Raw genomic sequence first — 27,052 nt, 5'->3', positions numbered from 1 at the left:
ATGAAAATATCATTTAACACTTATAGTAACAATATAACAAAAACCATAAAACACACAATTTTGTAATATAAGAACTTCATTACCCAATGATCCAACAAAATTTGATCCAAACTTACAAGGTGAAAAATTTAAATCTATTGATTGTTATGAAAATGTTCACTCAGAAACTCCTTTGGGCATGTTCCTTAGGAATCCGTCCTGAAGTTTTATGAACTACCAGAGTCCAGTGTTAATTCTTCCCCATTTTCCAACATCAACAATTAGTATATATCTGCTTTGGGTTGTCCATTATACTGAAAAGTTGCTAACAAAAATGGTTTGTCCTAATTTGGACATGTTCAGATAATAATACTAATTAAACTGACAAAAATATGATCTGCCTTGCTAATCGTGCTTCAAAATATCATCTCTGTAAAAAAAAAAAAATGTTAATTTTCAAGAAAATCTATTCCCTTAGAAGTGTTTCTATGTTCCACGGTTAAGGGATGGTAATCAGGAAAAGATGGTCACTTGGTTTTTGGGAAACAGTTTAATTCAGATAAGCACACTTCTGTGCAATGGGATCATTGGAGAATATAATCAGCCTAAGGAAAACGTTGAAATTCTTTAACTGGACTTGAAACTAGACAAAGAGATTCTCTTGAGACTGCCCATCTATTGCAATACTTGACATGGCCATTTAGAAAATCAAAATCACATTGGGAGGATGTTCCAATTTTTGACATAGAAGAGAACTTAACATAATACAGGGTTTACTTGCCCCATACTCTGAGCTTTATTTAAGATGTAGTAACTATAGTAAGTTAAAAGATACTTTCAAAGGAGTCTAATACCCTTTAAACTGTATTTAGCAAATGTCAAGTAACTTTTTTACCCAAGCTCTCAGTATATCTTCACAAGTGAGGAGAAATTTCTCAACTCCTTCGTGAAAGAGCTCTCCATCTTCAGAGGAGCTGTATATATCAGATTTATAAGGCTGGTGGAAGAAGAGAGGGAATGGAGCGGCCATTACCCTCTACTAAGAGTCTCTAAAGAAGTAAATTGGGAAAACTTTTTATCAAAATTTTCTTTAGCCCTAACTTCCCACAAACACATCTTTAAAAAAAATCAAGGTACATCTGTGCTGATTAGTTTCTTCCAAAACTTATGTGTGCAACGATGGCATTTTCAAGTACCACACATAAAGCTTTTGCTCTTCTAAAAACATATGACTTTTAAAACATTTAATTTCAGGAACTATACCAAGTAAAAGCTGCATGTAGTATGGTACTTCAACCCAGTGTTTTCTTCTAAGGTAATGTTGCTTTTCTTTTCCTTGGTAATTACAATACCTTATTCTAACATATTCCAATCCCGAGTGGCTTCCATTAAATGTCTCTGACCATGACCAGCCCAAGCGTCCTGATTGTCAAATACTCTACCACAAAACCAACAATTAAACTTAGTTTTCAAAACATTTTCAGAGGTAGTTTTTACAATCTGATAATTGTTTTTGCTTGTCTTTTTGAGTGTTAATTTTAGCACAAACCTTTCTTTCACAGAACTAACATGTTTAAATGTTTTGTGCCTCTTAGAAAAATCATCATAAGTTGTTTTTGAAGGGTTATAACAAACTGGTTTCAGTAAAGCATTCATAGTTCTTTTTGACAATGAAACTTTAAGTACACGTCCATTAAATTTAGCGACAGTTTTCATCACACTCACTACTTCTGGTGCATCTGCATCAGGATGATTTAAAACCACAACTGGTTGGTTTCTCCTAGGACATTTCACAAGCTGTTTGGAACTAAAAGGGAAAAGCCGCAAAGTTCTAACTGAATCTTTTGAAAGCCTAGGTCTGCTAAATCCAAATGTTTCACGAACATCTTCAGTTTTAGCCTTTTCTTTACACTTTCTATGCAATGATGATTTTTTTCTTGGAGGTTCTTGGGAACTATCCCTAGACTTTCGTTTACAGTTTCTGTTTCTAGCTACAAAGGCAGTTTCAGAATCTTTATTTCTTACACTTGTTTTTATTTTTGAAAAATTTTTTTGGGAAGTCTTTCTTCTATTGAAATTTCTCTCAATTGTACAATTTGTCTTACATCTTAATACCCTGGCCTCTGAATGGTCACTGATACATACTGGTTCGTCAGAAGACTCAGGGCATGTTGCAGTAGAGGTTATAACAATTTCATTTGCTGGCATCAAATCATCTAATAAGAACGGTAAGGCATCTCTAGAAGATTCTGGCTCTTTCTGCTCTCCACCTATAGTCTGATTAGATGGTACACCGTCTTTCTGTGGTGAGGATGCAGAGTTGCTAACTAACAGATTATTAGCAGCAGTCACATTTAACACAGGGTTAAAAATTTTCAGCAATATTTTTTGTGATGTTCCTTCAGGTCTCTTTGGCTGTATATTTTGATAATAAGAACTATTTTGGACTAACTTAGGCTTAAGCAGCTCAGCATTATTTGGCATCACACACTTTAAAAAAACAGCTTGTGTGCCATCAGGCAAGAGGGTATAAAGTGGTGTTTTTGAAAAAATTTCATTCTGAGGTTTTACTGAATCCAAGATATTTAACTTTGTTCCCTGCTGCTCAGACAATGCATTGGGAATAGGAATAGCTTTCACTGAAGAACTTGCTGATGTTTTAATAATGTAAGGGCCTTTTAATGGCAATGTATTTTCTGAGCTACTTTTTATGCTCAAACAACTGCCAATGCTGGAACAAAATGCAGGTGTTAGACAATTGTTGTTTTGTTCTACCTTTAAAAAAGATGTTTTGCAAGGATCCTTGGTCACAGTTCCACAAACTTGAGCACTCTCAGTTTTTACAGTAGAAAGACCTTCAAGTTTCCCACTATTAAATGTCAAAATCATCCCAGGCTTCTTGTTTAAAAGAGGAGGTACACCTTGTGTATTAACTAGTGGACGTGATCTTCCTGAAAAAACATGGAATCCAGGCTTATTGGCAACATGCAGTGGTATAAAAAAACCTTTTGGAGTTTGAACAAATATAGTTTTTTTATGTTCTGAGTTTAGAAGTGGACTCTGCATATATAAAGAACCTGAATTTTGTGTAGTGGCTCGTAGTTTGTCCTTTACAAGCTGCTGTGTTATTATTGCATCTGACTGAGTCTTAAGTAATGTGCCAATACCTGAAATTCTAGGTGTCTTCTCTGAATCTCTCACATCTTGTGATACAGATAGCACTTGTTTTTCCTTTCCATTACATTTTAAATTCAGATCATTTGGGGGCACATCAACACCTCCATTACTAGAGAGAAGTGGGAAGATGCCTTGCCTTCTGAAGTCTTTTGAAGATTCAACTATTGTGCCTTCTCCCTCGTGTTTCTGAAATGACTGGTCACAATGAAGTGACAGGCTTTGATTTGGAATGTCAGAGTCTTGTTTTACATCAGATTTTGGTTTTAATATATCTTGAAGCAATTGGTTTACTTCAGGGGGCAAAAATTCGGATGCCTGTTGGCTCTGGAGAGAAAAAACAGATGTAATTCTAGGCATCAGAGGTGAATCGACACTAGAAATGTCATTCCAGTTAGATTTTTCAGTTACATTCTCTAAGTTTTGGTTTTCATTAGTGTACAGGTTTTGTCCCTCAATGTTTTGTCCTTTTTCTAAAACACATTGTTCTTCAACTTCAGCTTTCATTTTTAAAATTCCATCTTTATCATTTAAAAAGCTGACAGATGATAACAGGCTATCTGGGTTTGAGCTCTCCTTCCTCACTAGGGATAAAGCTGTCTCACTAACTGGTTGCTGAACTGTTTTGCTTGAAGATTCTCTCTGAAGGTTTTCACACATTGCTGTTCCTGAAAACCTTCGACGTTTATTTGAGTTATTCACTTTTGAGTAATTATGAAAAGGCAATGATCCTTGGTTGGAGGACTCAACAGGTAACTCAGAATTGACATAATTAATGCAATAGTTGTGCATATCTCCACTGTTGTATGCATTTGGTTTGGTAGTATGGTTGACTTTGTCTGGACTTTTAATGGTAGTACCTAACACCTCAGGATGACTCTGAATGATATGATTTCCCCATAAGTCAACATTATCTCTTGCTTCAACTTTTGTGGTCACTGACATAGTAACCAATTCTGATGTTGTTGGTAAAGAAGATACACTTTTGCCATAATCCATTGTTGGAAGCATGTTATTCTTTTCTGATATAAAAGCCATTTCTTTCTCTGAAATTACTTTCCCTGAAAGTACAGGAGATGAACATGAAAACGGAGGTGGTTTCATATAAACTGTGTCACTTATCTCAGTTGTTACTCCTGTTAAAAATCCAGGTGTGTCCAAAGTCTGGGGCTGCAAATTAGTAGTACTGTCTTTTGCAGCATCTGAGTGTGAGGTGGGCGAGTATAAATTCTGCTTATTTGTGGGCAACAATTTTATTACAATATGCTGTTTTCCATCTACCATCTTGAAGCCCATAAACTTAGCACTATAGTTAGCAGGAATTGTTATTTTATTATTTTTCACCATTAATACTGTAGGTCCTTGTAGAGCAGTCTTCAAAAAACCGGAAGTAGCATTGGATCCCTCCTCAGCTCTATTACATTGCCCAGTGGACAAAAGAGCTGGTTTTCCTGACTCCAACTCTGCAGGCTCATCACTATTCTCACAGTGTAGTCTTTCACCCTTTTCCTCATTTAAATGTTCTTCACCAAGATAGCTCTGGTCTTCAGATTTGGTCTGTGTTTTATTCATTTTATTAAGCACTTGAGTGTTTTCTTCTATATTTCTGTCACTTCCATTAGTAATTTTCTTACGTTTCCAGAATGTCTTCCTTGATGCACCTATTTTATATCTTTTCAGTATTAACTTGAGTCCCGATGAAGTGTTTGCCATCCTTTTTTCATATTTATCTTTTTCCAGTTTTTCTTTTGCATACAAGTGTTCTTTGTGCAAAGTTATAACATGTCTTACAAGATAGTCTTTACGGGTGGCACCATAGCTACAATATTGACAAGTGAAGGGAAGAGTGCCAGAATGCACATGAAGGTGCTTCTGAAGCTCCCCTTTGGTAAAACATACATGATGGCATTTACCACATTTATAATGAACTTCATTATGTCTATGAATGTGCTGGACAAATGTGCCAACATCCTGGGTGGAGAATTGGCATTTTTCACATTGAAAATTACCATTAACACAATGTGTAGATGTGAAATGCTTTGTCAAATCCAATAAAGTATATACACGCTCATTGTTACAAATATCACATTTTACTAAAGTGCTCCTATGGGTTCGTCTGTGTTGTTTAAATATCTGGAAGTCATTTGCTGAAAAACTGCACATTTCACAAGGATATGAAGGCAATTCACCATGGTGCCACATTTGAAAGTGTTTCTGCAAATCATTTGGGCTATACAGAGTGCTGTCTTGGCATTTTAAACAGCTGAAATTGAGTATTTTTGCAGACATTTTTATACCCTCTTCTTCAGGTCTCTCACACTTATGAAGTAATATGCACTCCTCTACACAGCTCACAGTCTTTACACTGATAGATTTTCTTGCAGTCTGTGGTTTACTCTGAAATAATTTTCTATATTTGTCAACTTCACTTTTCACTAGGACTTCATTTGGAATATTTATCTTCGGCAAATCAATTTTCACATTTTTAAGATCATAATGAAAACTACTTTCTGAAATTTTTGGTCTAGGTGCTGATCTGATAGGATCAGATATCACCTTTTCCACATCATTTTCTTTTTTAAATGTAGTTTGGTTTTCATCACAAAAAAACTGTTTCTGTTCAGATGGCATGATTTAATTAAAAATCTCAGTTTGTTTTGTTCTGAAAATCTCTGAAGTTATCTGTAATTTAAACAGGAAATGATACTGTGTCGAGACATCTTCAAAATAACCAGAATTTTCCCCACATCATTTCACCTAAAATTAAACAAAAAAATTGAAATTTTCATCACAAAATTCAAAGTAAGTTTTATATCTCTACATTCATATTAGCAGACTAGAAATACTAATCAAGCATGTATATTAAAGACACAAACCACCTGTTAAGTATGTTAAGAAAAACTTAGCAAGAAGTAATCATTTAAAGTAAAACTAAAATTCATTTGGAAGTCAGGAAAGCATACTCTAGTTTAAACTCTATTATATGACACTGGGAAAGCTTCAGCTTCTCTGTACCTCAGTTTCCTCATTAAAAGAAAACAACAGCTGGATAAGTACCCTAGAACTCTAAGATTTTTATAGTAAACTGGTTTTAAAACAGGATTAAAAAGTTATTTTTTGAGATAGGTTCTCATTATGCTGTCCAGGCCAGCCTTGAACTCCAAGGCCCAAAGGATCTTCCTGCCTCAACCACCTAAGTAGCTAAGACTACAGGCATGCACCACTATATCTGATGGAATAAAAATGGTTTCAGAGCCAGGCATGGTAGTAGCATAGGCCTATAATCCCAGCTACTCAAGAGGCTAAGGCAGAAGAATAACAAATTGGAGGCCAGCCTGGACAACTTAGTGAGACCCTGTCTCAAAATATGATTTTAAAAAAGGTCGGGAGCTGGGAAAGCAGCTTAGTGGTAGATTGCTTGCAAGGTCTTGGGTTCATGCCCAGTTCTAGGAAAAAAAAAAAAATCCTAACAAGAGATCTCTAAAAACATAAGCTCCAGTTATATCAGTTAAGCACACATGGTTTGTGCATACTATTAACTTTTACTTTTTCACTCGCATAGTTGATCCTACACATATTACATTACTCATAAGGTAATTCTCAATCCCGAAATATTTCACCCCAAATTTTCTATTTCCTTAGTTACCCAGAGATAATCTACATTTAAAATAAAAGCCTGATTCATCTAACACAAACAACAACAAAAAGACGACATTTACTATCCAAAGTTATCACTACTAACTGGTAAAAAAATAATAAGTAGGAAAAAATTGAAAGAAACAGAAATTTCCCTTATTCTTGAAGTCTGTCTACTACCTGGTCTGGTTTCCTACCATTTAGGCTATTTGAGGTTTTTTGGTCCCAAGTACTCAGGCAGATGGGAGTAATGAAAGCCTCTGGCAGGTTAGAATATAACCATTACTATCCACTTACACTAATTAAAGTACCTACTGGTCGTGTTATTCTAACAAGTTTGAATCTGTGTTATAATCTCTTCACTGGAAAAATGGGGGAAAATCAGTACTTCCCCTTCCTCCTTCACAAGGCTGCTGTAAAAAATTGAGAAAATACACATGGCCAGGTGTGTGGGGGAACACAGCTGTGATCCCAGCTCTCAGAAGGCTGAGTAAGGAAGAGAACTAGACTCAAGACCACCCTGAACAACTCAGTGAGGCTTGGGATGTGCTAGCACTTTCCCAGCATCTGGGTTCCATCCTCAGAATGAAAGAAAGAAAGAAGGAAAGAAAAAGAAAACACACATAAAGATTGTTAAGAACCATTAACAAACTGTTAAGAACCATTACCTTCTGATTACCAAGTATGTTGCTGAGATTGGAATTTGAGTACTAAAAGTTCAATAGTAAACATATAAAATTATATTTTAGAAAACTTAGATTTTCTTATTTTTACGTTCTTAAATACATAAGCAAATATTAGATAAAACTGGATAAGCTAAAGAAAATAAAGTATAAATCATATTAAGCTCCACTCATAATGACCAAAGATCTCATGTTTAAATTTTAGTTAATCTAAATACCTAAAAACTTCAGGGTTACAGAAATCTTTTACTGAAGGAATATAATTAAAAGTCAAATTGCTTTACAGATTAAAATATCCTTATATTATTTCTCAAATCTATTTTAGGCCACATCTTAAAAAGCACATTAATGTACATGCTAAACTAACAATATATATTAGAAAGGTGCCAGCTTACTGATTTTTTAATATGCCATACCTAATATAGTAAAATGTTAAATTTTTTACTCTAAATATTGTACTGTATCGCTAAATGTAATTTTTACGTTTTTAAAAACATTTTGTTCTTCAAAACTACAAAAAATAATAATAAAGGGATAGATAAAAGTTCCCATGTACCTGGTGGGCACTCCATATGAACTGGAATACTCCCTATAGAGCAGTTTCTCAACAATGACAAGCATCATAACCACCTATGTAACTTTCACCATATCAGAATCTGACTGTAAGGTTCATACATGTGAAACGTTATAATTAAGGGTTCTTCGTTTGCCAAAAACCATAGTGTGGTATTATTACATAGATGGTATTACCTATTGCTACATATAGAGAGGACTATCATGGGGTTCATTACAAAAAGCAAACTACTTCTTATAGTAATATTACATGTCCAAAACTGTATTTCTACAAGTGCCAAAAAAACTATATTTTCATACTTCTAAATCCCATCAATCCCATTTCAAATATCGACATAATTAAACATTTTTCTTATAAAGTAACATTTCCCAAAGACTGATAGCCAGAGTGAAAATAGGCTTTTAAAGCAACTCAATCTGCCAGGTACTGTGGTGCATGCCTGTAATCCCAGCAGTTTGGGAGGCTGATACAGGAGGATGGCAAGTTCAAAGTCAGCCTCAGCAACGGCGAGGTGCTAAGCAACTCAATGAGACTCTGTCTCTAAATAAAATACAAAATAGGGCTGGGGATGTGGCTCAGTGGCCAAGTACCCTTGAGTTCATTCCCTAATACCCACCCTCCCCCAAAAAACCAACTCACTCTAATAAAAACTAATAAATACCTAATAAATATCAAGTATTTTGATGGGTGCTATGGAGAGATTTAAAAAATGGTCCTTGCCCTACTGCAGCTTTAACCTAAAGCAGAAAGGACATGTACATTAACACATTGCTTATTCAGAGCTGACTATCCAGCAGCTCTTCCAGTATATATACAAGAACAGAAAATATTAAGCAGGATGTGTGGCAGCCAAAAGAGATGCCATGAAGTCCACTCATGAAAGTACATGAGCTCTCCTCATAGGCAAGCTCTGCATATTCTCAGGCAGATCTGACTTATTCCTAACAATTTAAGTGAAATTGTGTTGGTTTCACAATCCTTAGCAAATGAAGAAGATTAAGAGTTCCTTGGCAGTGAGAGAACAAAAATATTTTCAAAAAGGAAGAGAGGATACCATGATTTACCCAGAATAGTTAATACCACAGAGATGGAAAGCAGGTTCATTGTTTTTAGGAGTTAAAAGGAAAAAGGAAAATGGAACTGATTGCTTAACAGGTATGGGGTCTCCTTTGGGAAGATCAAAATATTCTGGAACTAGATGAAGGCAATGGGTGCACAGAAGATATATGTAGTAAGTACCACTACAGTATATACTTTAAAATGCCAATTTATGTTATGTGATTTTTCACCTCAATAGAAAGAGGGGAAAGGCACAAAATCTTAGAAGCATAGCTAATTAAAGTAACATAGCTTAAGAACGAAACAGTTATACCTGTGCCAATAACCTGATGGCATTCAGAAATACAGAACTACTGATAAACATAATGGCCCCAAAACATGTCAAGAAAGAGTCATATCATACTAAGAATACCCTATTTAAAAAGGTATGAAATTATTTAATATATTTTAGCATATCAAAAAATTTCATCAAAAGTAAATGGGCTGATCAGTACAACGAAACAGCACAACACACCCATAATCCTAGCCAACTAGGAGGCTAAGGCAGGAGAATCATAAATTTGAGGGCAGCAACTTAATGATACCCTGTCTCAAAATAAAAATAAAAAGGACTAGGGGTGTAGTTCAGTGGTAAAGCACCCCTGGGTTCATTTCCCATTACAAAAAGAAGTTATTTAGAAAGTTCACTTAGCATTCTCATTTCTCTGACAATGACAAATTATTTTAAATTAAGATTATTTAGCATGTGTCTATATATGCACATCACAAATGTCAATCTTATGGGTTGGTGTCACCTTTTAACATTCTCTTGACTTTCTATAAAAACCATCCAAATATTTTTAAAAGCCTAACATTTTAGGGTCTACACTACATTTTCCTGCCATAATAGAAACAGCACAAATTTCCCTGCTAGACTATGTATTCCTATTATTTTAGAAAATATGGTTGGCTTGATTATGAATTTAAATACAGATACTACTTACAGCTTTCTTTGAACATCCATTTATGAAAAAAGCTGTCAACAATGTCACTCAGGTATCCAGAAGACAATGAGTACATTACCATGACCAGAGGAAAGAGTCCATATAAGAAAGTAAGACATAAAAAACATCTTCAGTACTGTTTGTAAATATTTTTAAAAGTATGATTATAGTAAATTTTATAATTCAAAATAATGAAGGGAAAGAAGAGTGGAGAAAAACAGTATATAAATACAGTATTCTTTTATTGTTTCTACTCATTTTTATAGGCATGTAAAAAAGTCAAAATACCACAAATTTAGGGTGAAAAGAAGAAAGCCCCCTTGGTATCCTCTCCCTCAATGCAATTCTTCCATGAAGCACTGTTAACATTTTGATGGGTAACATCCCAGACCATTTTCTATATATTTATAACATACCTGTTTGCACAGAAGTTAGTGCTCTCAGTTACAGATGTCCAAAAATCCAACTCAGTCTGATCTGAGCAAAACAGAATTTACAACTACTGGAGATGTCTAATACACTATGCTAAGAGGAGGCTTCACTTAGATATACAAACAATGTAATTAGTATCTGGTATCTCTCATTCTCTTGGCTTCATTTTCAGGTTCAAGGTGATGCCAAGATGACTGGCTAACATCCTTCTAGGTACAAGACTAAGAAAAGAGCATGTTACTCCCTCAAAAGTAGAACATAAGTCTCAGCCCAAATTTTCTTAAGCATCAATCCCTACAGTGAGATAAATTTTTATGAATGACCAGGCCTGATTTGCAGGCAGCCTTCACTGGAGCCAGAAGCATGTGAACACCATCCAATAACATGAACTGAGATTAGAGAATAGAGACTGGATAGTTCCCTGGAAAGAATCAGAGCATTATTATCAAATGAAGGATGGATAAGTAAACACAAAAGTCATACATATATATGGGATTTTCTCAATTTATTCCTATGTAAATAGAATACTCTACATACTTTTGCAACTTGACTTCTTTCACTTTTATATCATAGACTTCTTTCCAGGCCAATGCCTGGAAATACCCTTTTTAATGGCTGCATAGTATTTCACAGAACAGATGTATTCTGGCTTATTTAATGAGATACTCACTGGTAGGACTTGAAATCTTTTCCAATGTTTTGCTGTTATGAAGACTGATACAATTTCAGTCCTTGCATGTAAAACACCCTGCACATTTACCACTTAACTATATCCCGAGTCCTTTTTATTTTGAGACAAGGCTTTGCTAAGTTGTTAAGGCTGGCCTCAAACTTGTGCCTGGCAATGCATATTAAGTACTTCTGAAGGATGAATAGATTTATATTTATTCTCATCCCAATATGCACTTCTGCAGTCCTAAAAACTTGTAACATTCACAACAAAATAAAAAGGCCACACTGAAAATATAATTCAAGAGCTACTGGAAGGCTTATTAATTTCCCTATCTATTACATAGCCCTTACCTATTTTTCATGTTTCTCTCTCTCACACAGACAATGTGTTTTACAACTACAAATATTGTCATACCTAGATGTAGGATTATCTGTTCCTTGTATACTAAATAAGATTCTGGATTTAAATTTCCCTTGGTTGCAAATTATATTTAAAAACTCAGAACAGGGCAAATTATAGAATCATATAAGCAAATATTCCCTCAGAGTTGGGCTCTGAGGGAATTCCTGAAGAGCTCGTGTGGTGTGGCGTGAGCCACCAAATGCCGCAGTCTGGCTGGGCACAATTCAGGAGCCACTTATCAAGCAGAAACGAACTTTATTTTTAGAACACACATGCCATACCAGCTCTTCAGGAATTCCCTCAGAGCCCAACTGCCACCACCAGCTTCCCACAAGCCTCTCATCCCCCCCACTCCTCCTGCTCTTGAGGCCGATTGGCTGGGTCGTGGGGGCAGAGCTAAAAAGAGTCCCCCAATGAGCAACTCCGTGGACTGAAAGGGTGGGGAAACAGCCCAATGAGCATCACCACAGAGGAGCCAATCAGCTGGCAGCTGGAAGTTTGCTGGGGCCGCTGTGAGCCAATCATCAGTTGGCAGCTGGAAGTTTGCTGGGGCCGCTGTGAGCCAATCATCAGCTGGCAGCTGGAAGTTTGCTGGCAGCTGGAAGTTTGCTGGGGCCCCTTCGGCTGTGGCTCTCAACAGACATCTGAGGCAGTCCTCTAAAATTAGTCCTCTAAAATTAGACCAAATCAATGGAAAAAAGTAATTGTTAAAGTGGAGATTATACATTAAGATAAAATTTTTTTAAAACTCATTGACAAAGGGCTGAAGAATATAGCACAGTTGATAGAGCGCTTGCCTTGCATGCACAAGGTACTGGGTTCAATTCCTAGCACCACCAAAAAGAAAAAAGAAAAACAAAAATCACTCATTGATAAAAAATAGAAATAAAAATAGTGCTGCTGATCCATAATGGGGGGGGGCATGGGAAGAATGGAAGAACTTGGGCAAATGGGAGGGAGGGAGGGGAGGGGATATGGGGGCAGGAGAGATGGTGGAATGAGATGAACATCATTACCCTAGGTACATGTATGACTGCACATGTGGTGTGACTCTACATCATGTACAAGCAGAGAAATGAAAAACTGTGCTCCATTTGTATACAATGAATCGAAAAGTATTCTGCTATCATGTATAACTACCTAGAACAAATAAGAATAAAATGCAAAAAAGAACAGAATGTTACCCCCCCCTCAAAAAAGGAACATTAAGAGAACAAAGAAGAACTCTAAATAAATATAATAAACACCAGAAGCAATGGCATATGCCTGTAGGCCAGCTACTCAGGAGTCTAAAGCAGGAGAACCATGATTCCAAGGACAGCCTGGACAATATAGGCAATATAGCAAGATCCTGTCTCAAAAATAATAATAAAAGAAATAAAAAGCTGGGCATAGTGGCACACATCTGTTATCACAGCTTCTGGGGAGGCTGAGGCAGGAGGATTATAAGCTTGGGGCCTGCCTGGGCAACTTGTCACAAAAGGTTTAAAATTTTTTAGAAAAAAGTTCAGGAAGTAACTCAAGGGTAGAATGCTCCTGGATTTAATCCCCAGTACAAAACAGGGAGGAAAAGGAGGACAGGAAGTAGAAGGTTTAAAATACAAGATAAAAATAGGAGAACCAAGAAAGTTAAGAGAAGCAATTCAGGTCTAACACCACAGGAATGGAGAAAGAAAGTACAAACAAAGAGGGAGGCAATCATAAATTATGTTTTACAGTACTGAACTGTAGAAAATCAGTTTCCAGGATAAAAATGTCTTCTATATGCACAGCAAGGCATATCATATGAACCAAGGCATATCATTGCAAAAGATTCAGAACAGTAGGGCAAAAAGAATATCCCAAATGTTTATAGAGAGAAAAACAGGTCATATAACAAAAGTTCAGAAATTAGAAGGCTCCAGACTTCTCACAACAACAATGGGAAGACAAAAACAAAGCACAATGCTTTCAAATCCTGAGGTAAAACTTCCAACTGAACATTCTATACTTCGCCAAGCTATTGATCAAGTGTAAGGATAAAATGAAGACATGAAAGAAAAATCTCAAAATTTACCTGCCAGATACCCTTCCTTAAGAAGTTCCTAGAAGATATATTCCACCCAAATAGAGAATAAACAGTAAAGGGAAATCCCAGTATAAAAGCTGGGCATCAGATCACATGTTCCAGGCAGGTCAAAGATGAACACTCAATTATCATTAAGAACTTCACACCATCTTTTCAACCTTAGCACAGAATTCCTAGGTGAGCCAGGCCCAGATCTCATCTGTATTTGACTTGTGTTGATATCTACTGATGGTTTTTCTGTTTTCCTTTCTATGTTCCTATATTCACACTGTGACTCAGCATGTAACTTGTCACATGGTGACCTCAAAAACCAATTTCAAACCAGACTACTCATTCTTCCAGATATCCAATATCTGTCCACACTACAAACCCATCAGATTCTGATTATGGTGAGCCCTCAAGTTCCTAGGATTCACTCTTGACTTAATACACCAACATCCCCAAAAGGGCTCCCAGTTAACTACCACAAAAGCTAAAGCTAGACTATGGCCCAGGTGCCTTGTTCACCTTAGCATCCCCTGGTAGCCTTCATCTAATACCATTGTTACTTTTCATTGCATACCTAGATGCAAGATTTAGGCTTATTACCAAATTTTCAAAACTAAAAAACTTGGAGTTAATTCTTTTTTTTTTTATTGGTTGTTCACAACATTACAAAGCTCTTGACATATATCATATTTCATACATTAGATTGAAGTGGGTTATGAACTCCCAATTTTTACCCCAAATGCAGATTGCAGAATCACGTCGGTTACACATCCACAATTTTACATAATGCCCAATTAGTAATTGTTGTATTCTGCTACCTTTCCTATCCCCTACTATCCCCCCTCCCCTTCCCTCACATCTTCTCTCTCTACCCCATCTACTGTAATTCATTTCTCTCCTTGTTTATTTTCCCATTCCCCTCACAACCTCTTATATGTAATTTTGTATAGCAATGAGGGTCTCCCTTCATTTCCATGCAATTTCCCTTTTCTCTCCCTTTCCCTCCCATCTCATATCTCTGTTTAATGTTAATCTTTTCTTCCTGCTCTTCCTCCCTGCTCTGTTCATAGTTGCTCTCATTATATCAAAGAAGACATTTGGTATTTGTTTTTTAGGGATTGGCTAGCTTCACTAAGCATAATCTGCTCTAGTGCAGGGAAATGGATGGCACTAGTAGAGTTAATTCTTATAAAAATACCAAAAGTGTCAGAATAGCAATTTCATATGGGTAGGGAGGATAGAACCAAAGAGAACACACTGGTTAACTTAAAACAGTTTAATATAAAGGTTATTTGTTTCATTATCTCAGACGTGTATATTTCATGCATTTTTATATAAATATATCTGACAATAATAAAAACACATTACAAAATGGGCAAAGAACAAAGTCACAGAGGACTCTTAAGTGAAAATATGGGCAACATCCGTAGAATCCAAAACAAGTTAAAATAAGAAAAATTCTGCCAATCGATTGTTACAGATGCCACGTTTTTATTTTTTGAGGTGCTGGGGATTAAATTAGGCCCTCACACATGGGAGACAGGTGCTCCAACACCAAGCTACATTCTCAGCACCGACATGTTATATAATTTCTTTCTTTTTTAAAAAATATTTATTTTTTTAGTTATAGGTGGACACAATATCTTTATTTTATTTGTATGTGGTGCTGGGGATCGAACCCAATGCCTCGCATATGGTACCCAATGCCACAGCCCCAAACGGACATGTTGTATATTTCTAATGCCCACTGTTGGCCAGTGAAGAAAAAGAAACAGAGGATGGGGACTGGGGTGGGGAGAGGGAAGAAGATGTAGGCACTGAACTGACTTGTAAAGATATTTATTGTGAATAATATTTTTAATTTTTAAAATAAAGGAAGTTGTAGATTAAGGCATGCAATACATTTTTAAATTAAAAGATCCTCATGTCTATGTCATTTTTGTCAGAAGAAATATTCAATGACTATATGTTTGTTAAACATATTTGACAAATCTGGGCTTGAGTTGTGGCTCAGCAGTGGTAGAGCGCTTGCCTAGCATGTGCAAAGCCCTAGGTTCAATCCTCAGCACCACATAAAATAAAATAAAATAAAAGGTATTGTGTACAACTACAACTAAAAAAATAAATATTTTTTAAAAATAGACAACTCTATATAGAAAGACATTCTCCAAACTACTAATGAAGTGTTAATTCTTTAGAAGAATGACAGCATGGTACAGCATAAAAGAAACAAACCAAATCAACAGGGAGAGATCATTGGCTTTCCCAAGTACCCTCACTGAAACTAATTACTCTGATATTGCTTGTAGCCATAAGCCTCTACTGAGGTCTGCCTGTATGTTCTTGCCCTTGAATTTTAGGAATCCCTTTTCCTTAAAGTAACTCCTCCTTTCAGCTTGAACTAGTAATTCACTTTGATTGCTATTACTTAGGACAGAAAGTTGATAGATCAATGCTAACTGTGTTTATTTCACAAAAGGGTAGGTTCTGTAAAGGTCTTTTGAAGAGAAGTAGGACTTAAACATGTAAGAAAGAAAGCAAAAGCAATCTAAACCTGAAAAATAGAAAAGTTGGAAGGAAAGCATTTTTCTCTCAAGTGCTAGATCAAAGAAAGAATGAATGCATAATGGGTGGTTAAGTAAGAAAGACTACAGAGGACAGATGTGAACTTGATATGAAAGGTAACTAGGAGCCATTGTTAGTTTATGAGGACAGAGAAGTTTCAAAAGCAGTTATTTCAGAAATATTCTTAGAATGGCACCAGAAGGCAAGATAAATTGGCCAAAGAGTAAAAATAGAGGTGAGAAAATTAGAAGACTAGAGTAACAATTAAAATTAAAAATGAGGAAACAGGGAAGTAGCAATGTTAACATACGACTCTTACACTGGGTACAAAGAAATTCCCAAAGCAAAATGCCAAGGATAAGGATGATTTGAACAGAGTGAATCAAAAGGAAGCATTCCTGGAGAGTTATATTGCTCTTTACAACAAAATAAAAAGCAAAGTCATTCTACAGAGCCTAAAAAAGAAGACTCTATGTGCTACTAACTACACTTTAGTTGGTTAAACACTAACAAAGAACTAAAAAAACTCTGATTTTAGCACAGCCATATTTGTGACTCAGCATGCAACTTGTCACATTACACAGAAAGGAAAACAGTCATGATTTTTTTTTTTCTATAACTACTGCATTCTTGAGCTACCTACTCTTTTCCTGTAGAGATAAATAAGTATGAAACACTTATATATGACTGGAGATCAAAGTAGCTTGCAGCAGGAAAAATTTAGTGAAAAATACAAGAATCTAGAAAACAAAGCAAACAAAACAAAACAAAACAAAACAAAAACACTCCTAAGACTATTACTTTCAAAGCAGAACTTATATAAGTGCCCTTGAATAGCTACTGTCTTCATAACTTGGAAAAAAAACTGTTTTTTTGTTTTGTAGCCGTTTCAAAATTTTAAAAAATTCACCAGAGGAACTAATGCCTGTTATGTTTAAATAAGAAAAAAAGTTTTGTAGAATTGACATACATAACCAAAGTCAGCTCCCTTCCAATCAATGTGGCCTAAAAAGTAACTCAAACGCAGATAATAGAAATGTAGGCTTAAGTATGTAAATGTAATTTAGTGTACATGTGAGCCACATACCATTAAGGTAGGATGGCATGAACAAGTTTAAAATTAAAGATTAAAATACACAGACACAGTTCCTGATTCAGGGAAACATTTCTCATGCTATGAACTATGATGCATAACTGCTTAATATAAAAGATGCTTACCCACACATACATGCCTTAATTTACCTTGTTCATGTTGTTTCCTTTCGCCAGGCATGTCATTCCCTTTTCCTCTAACTAAATTCAGTAACAGTTGAATATTCCAATTCTCTCCTACAGGTACGTGAGACTTAAGCAATACTCACTAATCTTTCCCTTTCTTAAATACTTACAAAAAGGGTAGTCAGTGCTCACCACCTTATCACAATCTGGTTCTATTTTATTTGTTTGTTTGGATATTTTTTGGTAGTACTTGGGATTGAACTGAGGGCCTTGAGAATGCTAAACAAGCGCCTACACGGAGCTCCAGCTCCAGTCCTTTTTCTTAAATTTTATATTTTGAGACAGGGTCTCACATTAAGTTGCCAAGGTTGGTTCTGAACTTGTGATTCTGCTTCAGTCTTGCAAGTAGACGGGATTACTGGCATGTGCCTGGGCAAAATGTGTTACATTGTTATGCCATTTCATCTTTTAAATTTAACCTCCCCAGATTATTTATAAACTAATATAACCTTTTTTTTATTTTAAATTTGTCCTAATTAGTTTTATACACACACACACACACACACACACATGTTCTTTGCTGTAACACCAGCATCTGGGATAGAGCTGGACTTTTAGGTGGCACCATTAGGTACCAGTCTTTGTTCTAAGCACTGGGAATACAAAAGTCAATGAAGCAAACAAAAATCCCTCCCCTCATGGAGTTAACACTCTACTAGTTATTTAGGTGATAAAGTAAATAAGTTATATATAATACATTTAAAGGTGACACTGTTTTCCCTGCAGAAAACAATGAAGCAGGGAAGAAAAGACAGAACCAGAGAGTTCAATTTTAAATATGAAGTCAGGGAGGCCTCACTTAAAAAGGTCTTATTAGGAGCTGGAGAGTGATGTGGAGGCTTTGGGTTCATCCTCAGCAACCCAAACAAAAACAAAACAAAAAAGTATTATTGGAGCCAAAATTTTTTAGTTCCTTCCTTCCTTCCTTCCTTCCTTCCTTCCTTCCTTCCTTCCTTCCTTTCTCTTCCTTCCTTCCTTCCTTCCTTCCTTCCTTCCTTCCTTCCTTCCTTCCTTCCTTCCTTCCTTCTTTCTTTCTTTCTTTCTTTCTTTCTTTCTTTCTATGTGGTACTGAGGATCAAACCCAGTGCCTCACACATGCTAGATAAGCACTCTATCACTGAGCCACAACTGCAGCCCCCTGGAGCCAAAATCTTAAGAAAATGAGGGAGCCAGTACTCCACGTAGAGAAACAGTAAATACCAAGACCCTGAGTGTACAGCATGTCTAGCCTATTTGGGAAATACCAAAAATATCAGCACAACTGAACAAAAGAATAAAAAAAAAAAAAAGCAGTAAGAGTTAGGTCAAAGAAGTAACCTGGGAGCAGTTGTGTTGGTACACAGCTACTCAGAAGGCTAAGGCAGGAGGATCACAAGGTCAGTCTGTGCAATTCAGCAAGAACCTGTCTCAAAATAAGAATTTTAACAAAGGGCTGGGGATGCGGTTTAGTGGCAGAGTGCTTGCCTAGTATCCATGAGGCCCTCGATTCAATTACTAGTACTACTTCCTCAAAAAATAGGGCTTGGGGCTTGATGGACGATGCTGTAAGGACTTTGGTTTTACTATGTATGAGATGGGAAGCTAGTGAAGCAGAGAAGTAACATGAGCCAAATTATTTTTTAAAGAGATCACATTTCAGCATTAAAGAGGAATCTAAGAGCAGAAGCAAGGGACCAGTTTGAAGGTTAATATACTACAACTATCCAGTTGATGAGATGATGGGTCTTGATGAAAGCAATAAGGCATGGTAAGATTCTGAATATATTTTGAAAAACATGACCCATAAGATCAGCTGACATAGTTTCTGAGAGAGAAAAAAAAACATATCAAGAATAACTAAAAATTATGACCCCAGTCACTAGAAGAACTGAGTTGCTCTTTGCTAAGGAAAAAAAAAAAAGGGACTATGAAAGTAGCAGGGAATTATATCAAAAGGGCAGTGTTAGTTGTGTAAACTTTGAGATGTCTATCTGACATCCAACTGGAAATGTGGAATGTGTAACTGGATACAGAATAAAGAGGTTTAGGTGGAAGATAAAATTTTAAGAGTCAAGAAGAGATATATGAATTTATATATTTGGAACAGGATGAAATAAGCAAGAAATAAATACAGAAGACCAAAGTCTGAGCCTTAAAACATTACAACACTGAGAGGAAAAAGATAAGAACCATCAAATGAAATGGAAAATAAATATACAGTGAAACTAAAGGTAATCAGAATGTAATATTCTGAAAGCCATATGAAGAAAGTGTTCCCAGAATAAGGAAAGAATCAATTCTAGTAAAACGAAAAAACTATAAAAGAAAGGAATGAATGCAGTAACAATGCCTTTCAACAGGTCAGAAAGGATAGAAACTAGTGAATAAGTTGCAATTGAACTTGGAAAGGAGCACAGAATCATTTGTAGTAACTAGAGAGGAGAATAAAGATGTTAGCAGGTAGGCACACAGGACTGAGAGCTTGTGAAATACCTGATTAAGTCTACCACAGAGGTTGGCACACTACAACCTGTGGACTAAATCTGGACTGTGGCCTATGTTGGAAATTTTCATTGGAACCCAGCCACACACATTCATTTACATATTGTCTGTGACTGCATTCATGTTATAATGTCAGCTGATAAATGTGACAGAAACCATATGGCCTAAAACATTTACTATCTGGCCATTTATAGTAAGTTTGCCAACTCTGGTATAATGGAATATTTCAAATGATACTCTCCAAATTGAGGGTCAGATAAATGACTGTGAGGGGAAAAAGTAGGCAAGGGTCTAAAACACAATAGCATTCAATGACAAAGTGACATGTTAACCTCTATACTATTCCTAGTATCCAGCTCAAAATGAATTTTATAAGCAATCAAATATTGCTTCAGTTTTGGTCTTTGTCTCTTTTAAAATATTTTTATAAATATATTGCTACATTAGTTTTAAACTGGCTGTATTTCTAAAGAAGGTATGGTTTTATCTGTTTATACTGAAAGATCTCTCGAAAAGGGTGAGGTAAGAAAAAAATATGTATGAAACATACATAAGCATTCCAAGTTAATTACTGTTTTTTAAAAATTCAAAATAGATAAACAACCAAGTTTTTTCCACAATGAATGACTTTACACCATTTTGTTACATTTACTTTGTTTTACCATCCCTAAATGGCATTATCTTAAAAGGAATATAAGCATTTTACTCAAAGAAACCTCTATCTAAGTAAAAAGAAATGAAATTCCTGGTTGGCTTTCTAAATGCCACACATATTTACCTAAAAAGTCAAATCTTATTTGCTACTATCTTCTTACTCCCCAAAAATAATGTTACAAAGCAATCTCCACCCCATCTTGAGTCAGCCAATAATCATTTCCAACTCCACTGTTTCTTTAATTATTCTCTGTGCCTATCAAACCTCCACTTACAAGTCAAAACCCATGTGTAGTTATGATTCCTTTAAAAAAAAACCTGCCTACATGGGCCAACCCTAATTTCCTTCCTAAATGAACTCAGATTTAAAAAAACAACTGTGCATTCATTTATCTGTTTTTTTGTGTTGTTCCCTACACATGAATTTGTATTCCTTATCTGAAAGCACTTTGAGTTCTTCAAACTCCTCTAATTCTTACTGAAATGTTAAGCACAACACTGATTATTCTCAACGCATGTTTGTTGGTCTGTGTAAACTAAATATATTTCTTAAATGTGCTATATTAGATAAAGTCCACCATCCACTCAGCCTCATTCAGAATTTTAACCATTCAGGCAGCTGCACATACTTACATGTAATAGACACTCAATAACTGTTTGTAAGTTGAATGAAGGAAGAACTAAATGCATGCATGAATGATGAATAAGTAGTAAGTGAAAACCATCTTTTATAAGGTAGAGGAAAGAAGCAAATATGTGGAGTATGTGAATGACCATGCAATGCACACACCTTAAATTTATAAGGGTCACATAATCATAAGAACACTTTCTGCTGCAATCCCATTCAAATCAATTACACATGGAATTTTAGCCCAAGGGTCTATGTTCCCTGAGACTGAAATTGGCACTCTATCACTATCCTTTTCTCATATCTATTGGCTTCACATTCCCCCTCTACAAATGGGATTCACATACACATGGGAAAGAATGTCACTAGCTCCCTCCCAAATTAATAACTTCAAAGAAAAGGGAGCTTCTTTCCACTTTCATACATGAATTTCAAAGAATTCTAATGGGCTCTGCTTGAGTAAGACATAATCAGTGCTGTAACTGGGATGAGTTATAATACTGACTGACAGCTCACCAACCACTCAGAATAGTGAGGGTTGTTTCCCAAATGGTGCAATACTAAACAGACAAAAATCTGTATGTCTTCTACCAGTCAAAACCTACAACCCAATTTTCAACAGGAACTATTGATGCTTCACTGTATTTTGGAGTTACTTAACTTTTTATAAAGCCAATACTTGGTTTTAGCTATTACTGCCTCTTGAAATGAGATTCCCCCTGGGAAGCCTATTTAATTCTTTTAAGCTTCTATTTATTTTATGGGGTGTTATTGGGGATTGAGCCCGGAGGCCCTTTACCACTGAATTACATACCTAGCCCTTTTTATTTTTTCTTTTGAGGCTAGCCTCCATCTTGTGATCCTCCTGCTTCAGCTTCCTAAGTAGCTAGAATTACAGGCTTGCATTACCAAGGCCAAGTATTTCTCCTAAGCACTTTCATTTTAATATTCTGACACTTTCTCACACAGCCAGACCAGGGAATAGGTTTATTTATTTGGGGGGGTGGGGCAAGCACTCTATCAACTGAGCTATATCCCCAGCCCACAGCCAGACCAATCACAACAAATTTCTAGTCAAACTTTGCTCATAAATTTTGCAAGATGAAACAACCCAAATCATTTGCTAAGTCATCATACAGCAGTCTCTTATTTACTTCACTACATCCGAAGCTCTTGTTCTAAGCACTTATATTTCTTTTTTTGAATAATGTAGACCAAATATGGAATAAAAAACTCTTAGTATTCAGCATTAATTTCTCTACTCAGGAACAACACAGTGCCCATGTAAATCTCCTAGCAAGAGGCTCAAACAAATATTATAGAAGACGTTATTCAAGTAAAAAACATTGATAAACTGGTACCTCAACTCAAGCTTTGTTGCTCTCTACTCAAAATAGTTGTCATAAATTTTTTGACAAAATTAAAAATTCATGCCTTTGTGAAAAGTGGCCCTGAAAAAGAAAACCATCTGTGAAGATCAAGGAGGAACACAGTTATGATTGATAAAATAATAATGTAGGGTGATATGGTTTACTTCAGCTCTTCAGCTGTTACATACATAATCTTTTTCCTCATTTAGTGCTATATTAATGAGTATATTTAATACCTTTGATGAGAGGAATTTTAAGATACTGAGATACCCAAGAATTCTGGGATTTCAAATCTTAAGACCTATCAAATACAAACAAGGACATCTGTGTGTGAGGAGTAGATAATCAGTACAAGGGTAAAATATTTCTCACTACATTTCCATAGCTTTCCCTCTAATAACATGGATTTATTACCAGATTTTTGCCTTTTCTTTTGTCCTCACCAGGATATTCAGATGACTGTCTCCAGGAGATTAGTAATAAATCTATAGTGATTCCCACACCCTTTTCTGACTCATAATGTAGATGCTATTAATATAAATATATATTTCATAATTTTTCTTAGGTGTACTACTTAGCACTGACCAGACCAAAAACACAGTCACTTTTCTGGCCATTTATACAGCTATAAAATAAGTTTCTATCATTTTTATCTCCAGTGTTCATTATTCAGATGCCCCTATTACTACCTCTACATTCATAAAAATGACAAATCTAAAATTCATCTTTAGAGCTTTAAGAAAAATATTAAATAATAAACTATAAGACCAAAAATTACCTTTTGGTTTCTATTAAAAGGAAAACCCATGTATAAATAATTTATTAAGACCAAAAATAAAAAATCTAACTTATAATTTATGAAAACTGATATTTAAATAACTATTTTAGTTTAATCCAGTATTAAAACATATGAACTTACTATGTAACAAATCAAATACTCCAGGTATTTCAGTCTTTACAATACCTCTTTCTTGAAGGAATAAAAGGCACACAATTTAATGCTTGGACAATGTCACAATCAGCAACCGTGATCAAAGGAAGAGATGATTATCTGCAAACAAAATGCAAGATTTTAAAATTTTGATTACAAAAACTGTTAGTGAAACATTTCTGTACTCAATCGGTAACATTTCATATTCAATATAGCATAATTTTGAAAAACCACCTCTCTGAACCTATGCATATTACATTGTCATTGATATCCAGTGACAACATTATATATTTACAAAAGTTACAACTCAAAGCTTGGAATCAATCTAGTTAATATCTTTATTTAATATGAGAGGGAACATTAGTCTGGCCCAACCCTGTTATCCTACTACCATATTACCTCTTAACAATTCTCACTCTGGTATAATGACCTATGAAAATTGCTCATCATGTGAAGTCAATATCCCATTCACTGCCTACACACCTGGATCAGATAATAAGTAAAATTTCAACATTTTGTAATAGTCCTTTTCTTCTAATTATAGTGTTTTGTCAATAATCTTTTAGTAGAGTACCTGAAGGAATCTAGGCAAAATTCAAGTCTCATATAATTTAAAAAAAAAAAAAGTTGTATTAGTGCCTTAAAGCACACAATAATCCAATGAGAAAAATTCCAAACAAATACAAACAAAAAAATAACAATAAAAAGTACGTTAAAAGGGCACTGAAGTTGTATTTTGAAGTCAAATTCTCTTCATATTTCAAAATAGAAAAACTTTGGGCATCATAGGATACTATTACCAGAAAAGACAGGATATGAAATGTGACATAGTAAAAATCTGAAGCACTTCTACGTTCATACAGTAGATATTCACTGTGGTCACTGTCCTTTTATCTTTTCATACAACCATATATAAAATGTTTTGAATTGGTAATTACAGTTTTAGCAAAAACCAACGTGGTCTACTGTTTACCTTCCCCCACAAAATGCCGATGCCCTGAAAATATTAATGCAACATAATGTCTGTAAATTTCAGGGGAAAAAAAGATTTGCTGAAAGAAAAGGAACCGATTTGTATAGATCTGGAGTTAAACTCTGACAATGACAAGGAATTTCCATGAGTCAATTAAAATGGTAGTTATCTATTCAACCTGAAGATATTAACTTTATGCTCAAATTAAACCTCTTGCTGCAGAAAAGGCAATTCAAACAATATCTGTAGATTATTGACTAATATGCACAGACTCTCAAATTAATTTCCTAACCTGATGTGTTTGTTGTCTTCACTGTTCATGACTAAGACAATCATACAAAGTTCAACATTCTTATGAATCCTTTAAACACTAATTCCATTTTCCTAGAGTTTTTTCTTTTTTTTTTTTTTTTTTAAGACTTCTGGTAAGAAACTCAACCATGTTTTCACTAAAATGGTTCACAAACACTAAAAGGCCAAATTTTAAACATAAAAAAGGGAAACCGAGCCTCAACTTTTGTTTTCGGAACTTTAAAGATACAACTGTCTCACTGGTCTACTTAAGAGCTAAAACATTTTATCTTACGTACATTCACCCCCATATACTTTCAACTACCAAAGACACCTAGTCAGAGACTACCTACTCGACAAAGAGGACACCATGTTAAGAACAGTTTCAAAATGGACACTTCAAGTGCAAAAAAGCCAGTTACACCAAAACTCATCTGTCATTGAGTGTGGTTGGGGTCTACAGGTAAGAGCACCTTTGCCCAGCTCTTAAGAGGGCGAGAAGGGTGCGAGCGCCTGGGAGCTTGGCACCTCTGCAAGAAACAGCCCCCAATGACCAGAGACTGAGACCATAACAGGGATGCCGTCGAGTCGGGCTAGCGAACCTACAGCTCGAGGGGTGGGGCCTGAGGGGTGCCCATGCAGTCTCGACGAGCCGCGGTAGCCGCCGAGTGGTGCTTCGAGCGCCGCGCGCCCCGCTTCGCCCCAAACACCGCGCCCGATCCGCCCCTTCCTCCGGGGTTCCGCTGCCCCCTTGGGCGCGCGGAGGCACACCGTGCCGCGCTCCCGCCCAGCCCCTAGGATGGGGGAGAGTGGAGAGTCCCAAAAGCTCAGACTTAAAACAACCCCCAGCTACGAAGCGAACAGACCAGCCCTAGCAGTCTGCAAAAGCGCTGAATAAAAAGACTGACTTCTCCAGAAAAACTTTGCAGCAAGTTAAGCGGAAGCGCTGCATGGCCGGGACTATTTTAACAGGCGCTTCCTATCACAAGAGGCGGATCCCGTAGCCCGTATTGGGGACCCGAGAGCCCCCACAAATTCGCTCGTTGGCTCCTAGCTGGTGCTCTAGAAGTCCCGGCATCCTAGCCGGTTTGGGCGGTCCCGCTCACAGGGAATACCTGTCGTGGTCCCCATTGCCTGCGAGTCCCTGATGGCGGCCATTACCCCTCCATCCGGGTATTTCCGGAAAGCCGAGCGCAGCGCTATCGGGAATGCACGTAGCGGCGGAGGGATCCGCGCTGCACCTGAGGCGAGCGGAAGACAACGGAGGCCGGCTGGGTCCGCGCCTCATCTTGGCGAGAGTAGGCCATACAGCCGGACTCTCGGCTGAGTTCTGTAGTTAGCGCTCTACCCTGTCTATTGACTTGTTGCTCCCCATTTTGCTCACCAGCAGCTGCAGAGATCCTACTGCCAATGAAATGGCAGACAGACGTCCATTCTGTGCTCTTCAGAGTAGACAGCAGAACAGGAACTGTGTGCACTTGGCAAGCTCTTGCTGACTGGGAATGGTCTCAACTCTGAGATTTTAATCAGTTCCGGTTTAGCAAATGGCGTCTTCCCACCACTGGCCACTGACAAGCAGATTTTAGCAGCCATTGAAGCCCCAGTCAACGAAAGAAGCTGCCGTCCACGACGCTGGGAGACTTGTTGAACTCCCAACTTATACATATTTAACAATTGGTCTAAAAATTGTCTTTACAGTGAGAGAGGCTCTCGTCCCAATCAAAGGAATCTTCCCTGCGCATTCCCCAACAGGACTAGACCAAGAGTACAAATGTGGCCCTTCTTCTCTCCTTTAGAGCATTTCAGAAATACACCCTATTAAATCAGTCTCATTCTTTACACAAATTATCTTTCTTTAAAAAAAAAAAAACAAGTGAGTCTGGCAGCAACTGTTACAAACTAACAACAGAAAAAGAAAAAAGGGGTGGGGTGCAGAGAGATATGACAAGATATTACGGGGTGTTAAGATGACATTTTTGGCTTCTATTTTATGTTCCGTGTTTGTTTTTTAAGCATGTGCATCATTTGTATTATTAAAAAAAAAAAACTTTAAATGATACGTATGATGAATACTTTTCATTGTCTTAGAGTATGCTTTGGAAAATTTCGATCTATAGCCAAACACAAGGTTTTCTCTATTCTTTAATAAAAATAGCATGTGAAGGATCCTCATTTTGTCTTAGGAAGCTCTATTTGTCACTGTGCCTGTTGATCTAAAAATTCCACCAAG

General features: G+C 36.5%; 1 protein-coding gene across 1 annotated transcript; it reads right to left on the bottom strand.

Moving 5' to 3' along the window:
* Nucleotides 1–25,985, bottom strand: Znf518a (zinc finger protein 518A). The gene is made up of 3 exons (XM_026394853.1): nucleotides 25,938–25,985; nucleotides 23,592–23,678; nucleotides 1–5,910 (listed from the first exon to the last, which is right to left on the bottom strand). Exon 3 carries the CDS (start codon nucleotides 5,782–5,784, stop codon nucleotides 1,333–1,335), a length of 4,452 nt encoding a protein of 1,483 aa, XP_026250638.1. The 5' UTR covers nucleotides 5,785–5,910; nucleotides 23,592–23,678; nucleotides 25,938–25,985; the 3' UTR covers nucleotides 1–1,332.
* Between the last annotated feature and the right edge of the window lie 1,067 nt (nucleotides 25,986–27,052).

This window comes from Urocitellus parryii, chromosome 5, assembly GCF_045843805.1.
Source record: "Urocitellus parryii isolate mUroPar1 chromosome 5, mUroPar1.hap1, whole genome shotgun sequence".
In the NCBI taxonomy this organism is placed as follows: Eukaryota; Metazoa; Chordata; class Mammalia; order Rodentia; family Sciuridae; genus Urocitellus; species Urocitellus parryii.
This window is presented reverse-complemented; position numbering and strand designations above follow the sequence as displayed.

Coding starts and splice junctions, on each gene's coding strand:
- Znf518a (XM_026394853.1), bottom strand. CDS start 5,784: ATGCCATCTGAACAGAAACAGTTTTTTTGTGATGAAAACCAAACTACA.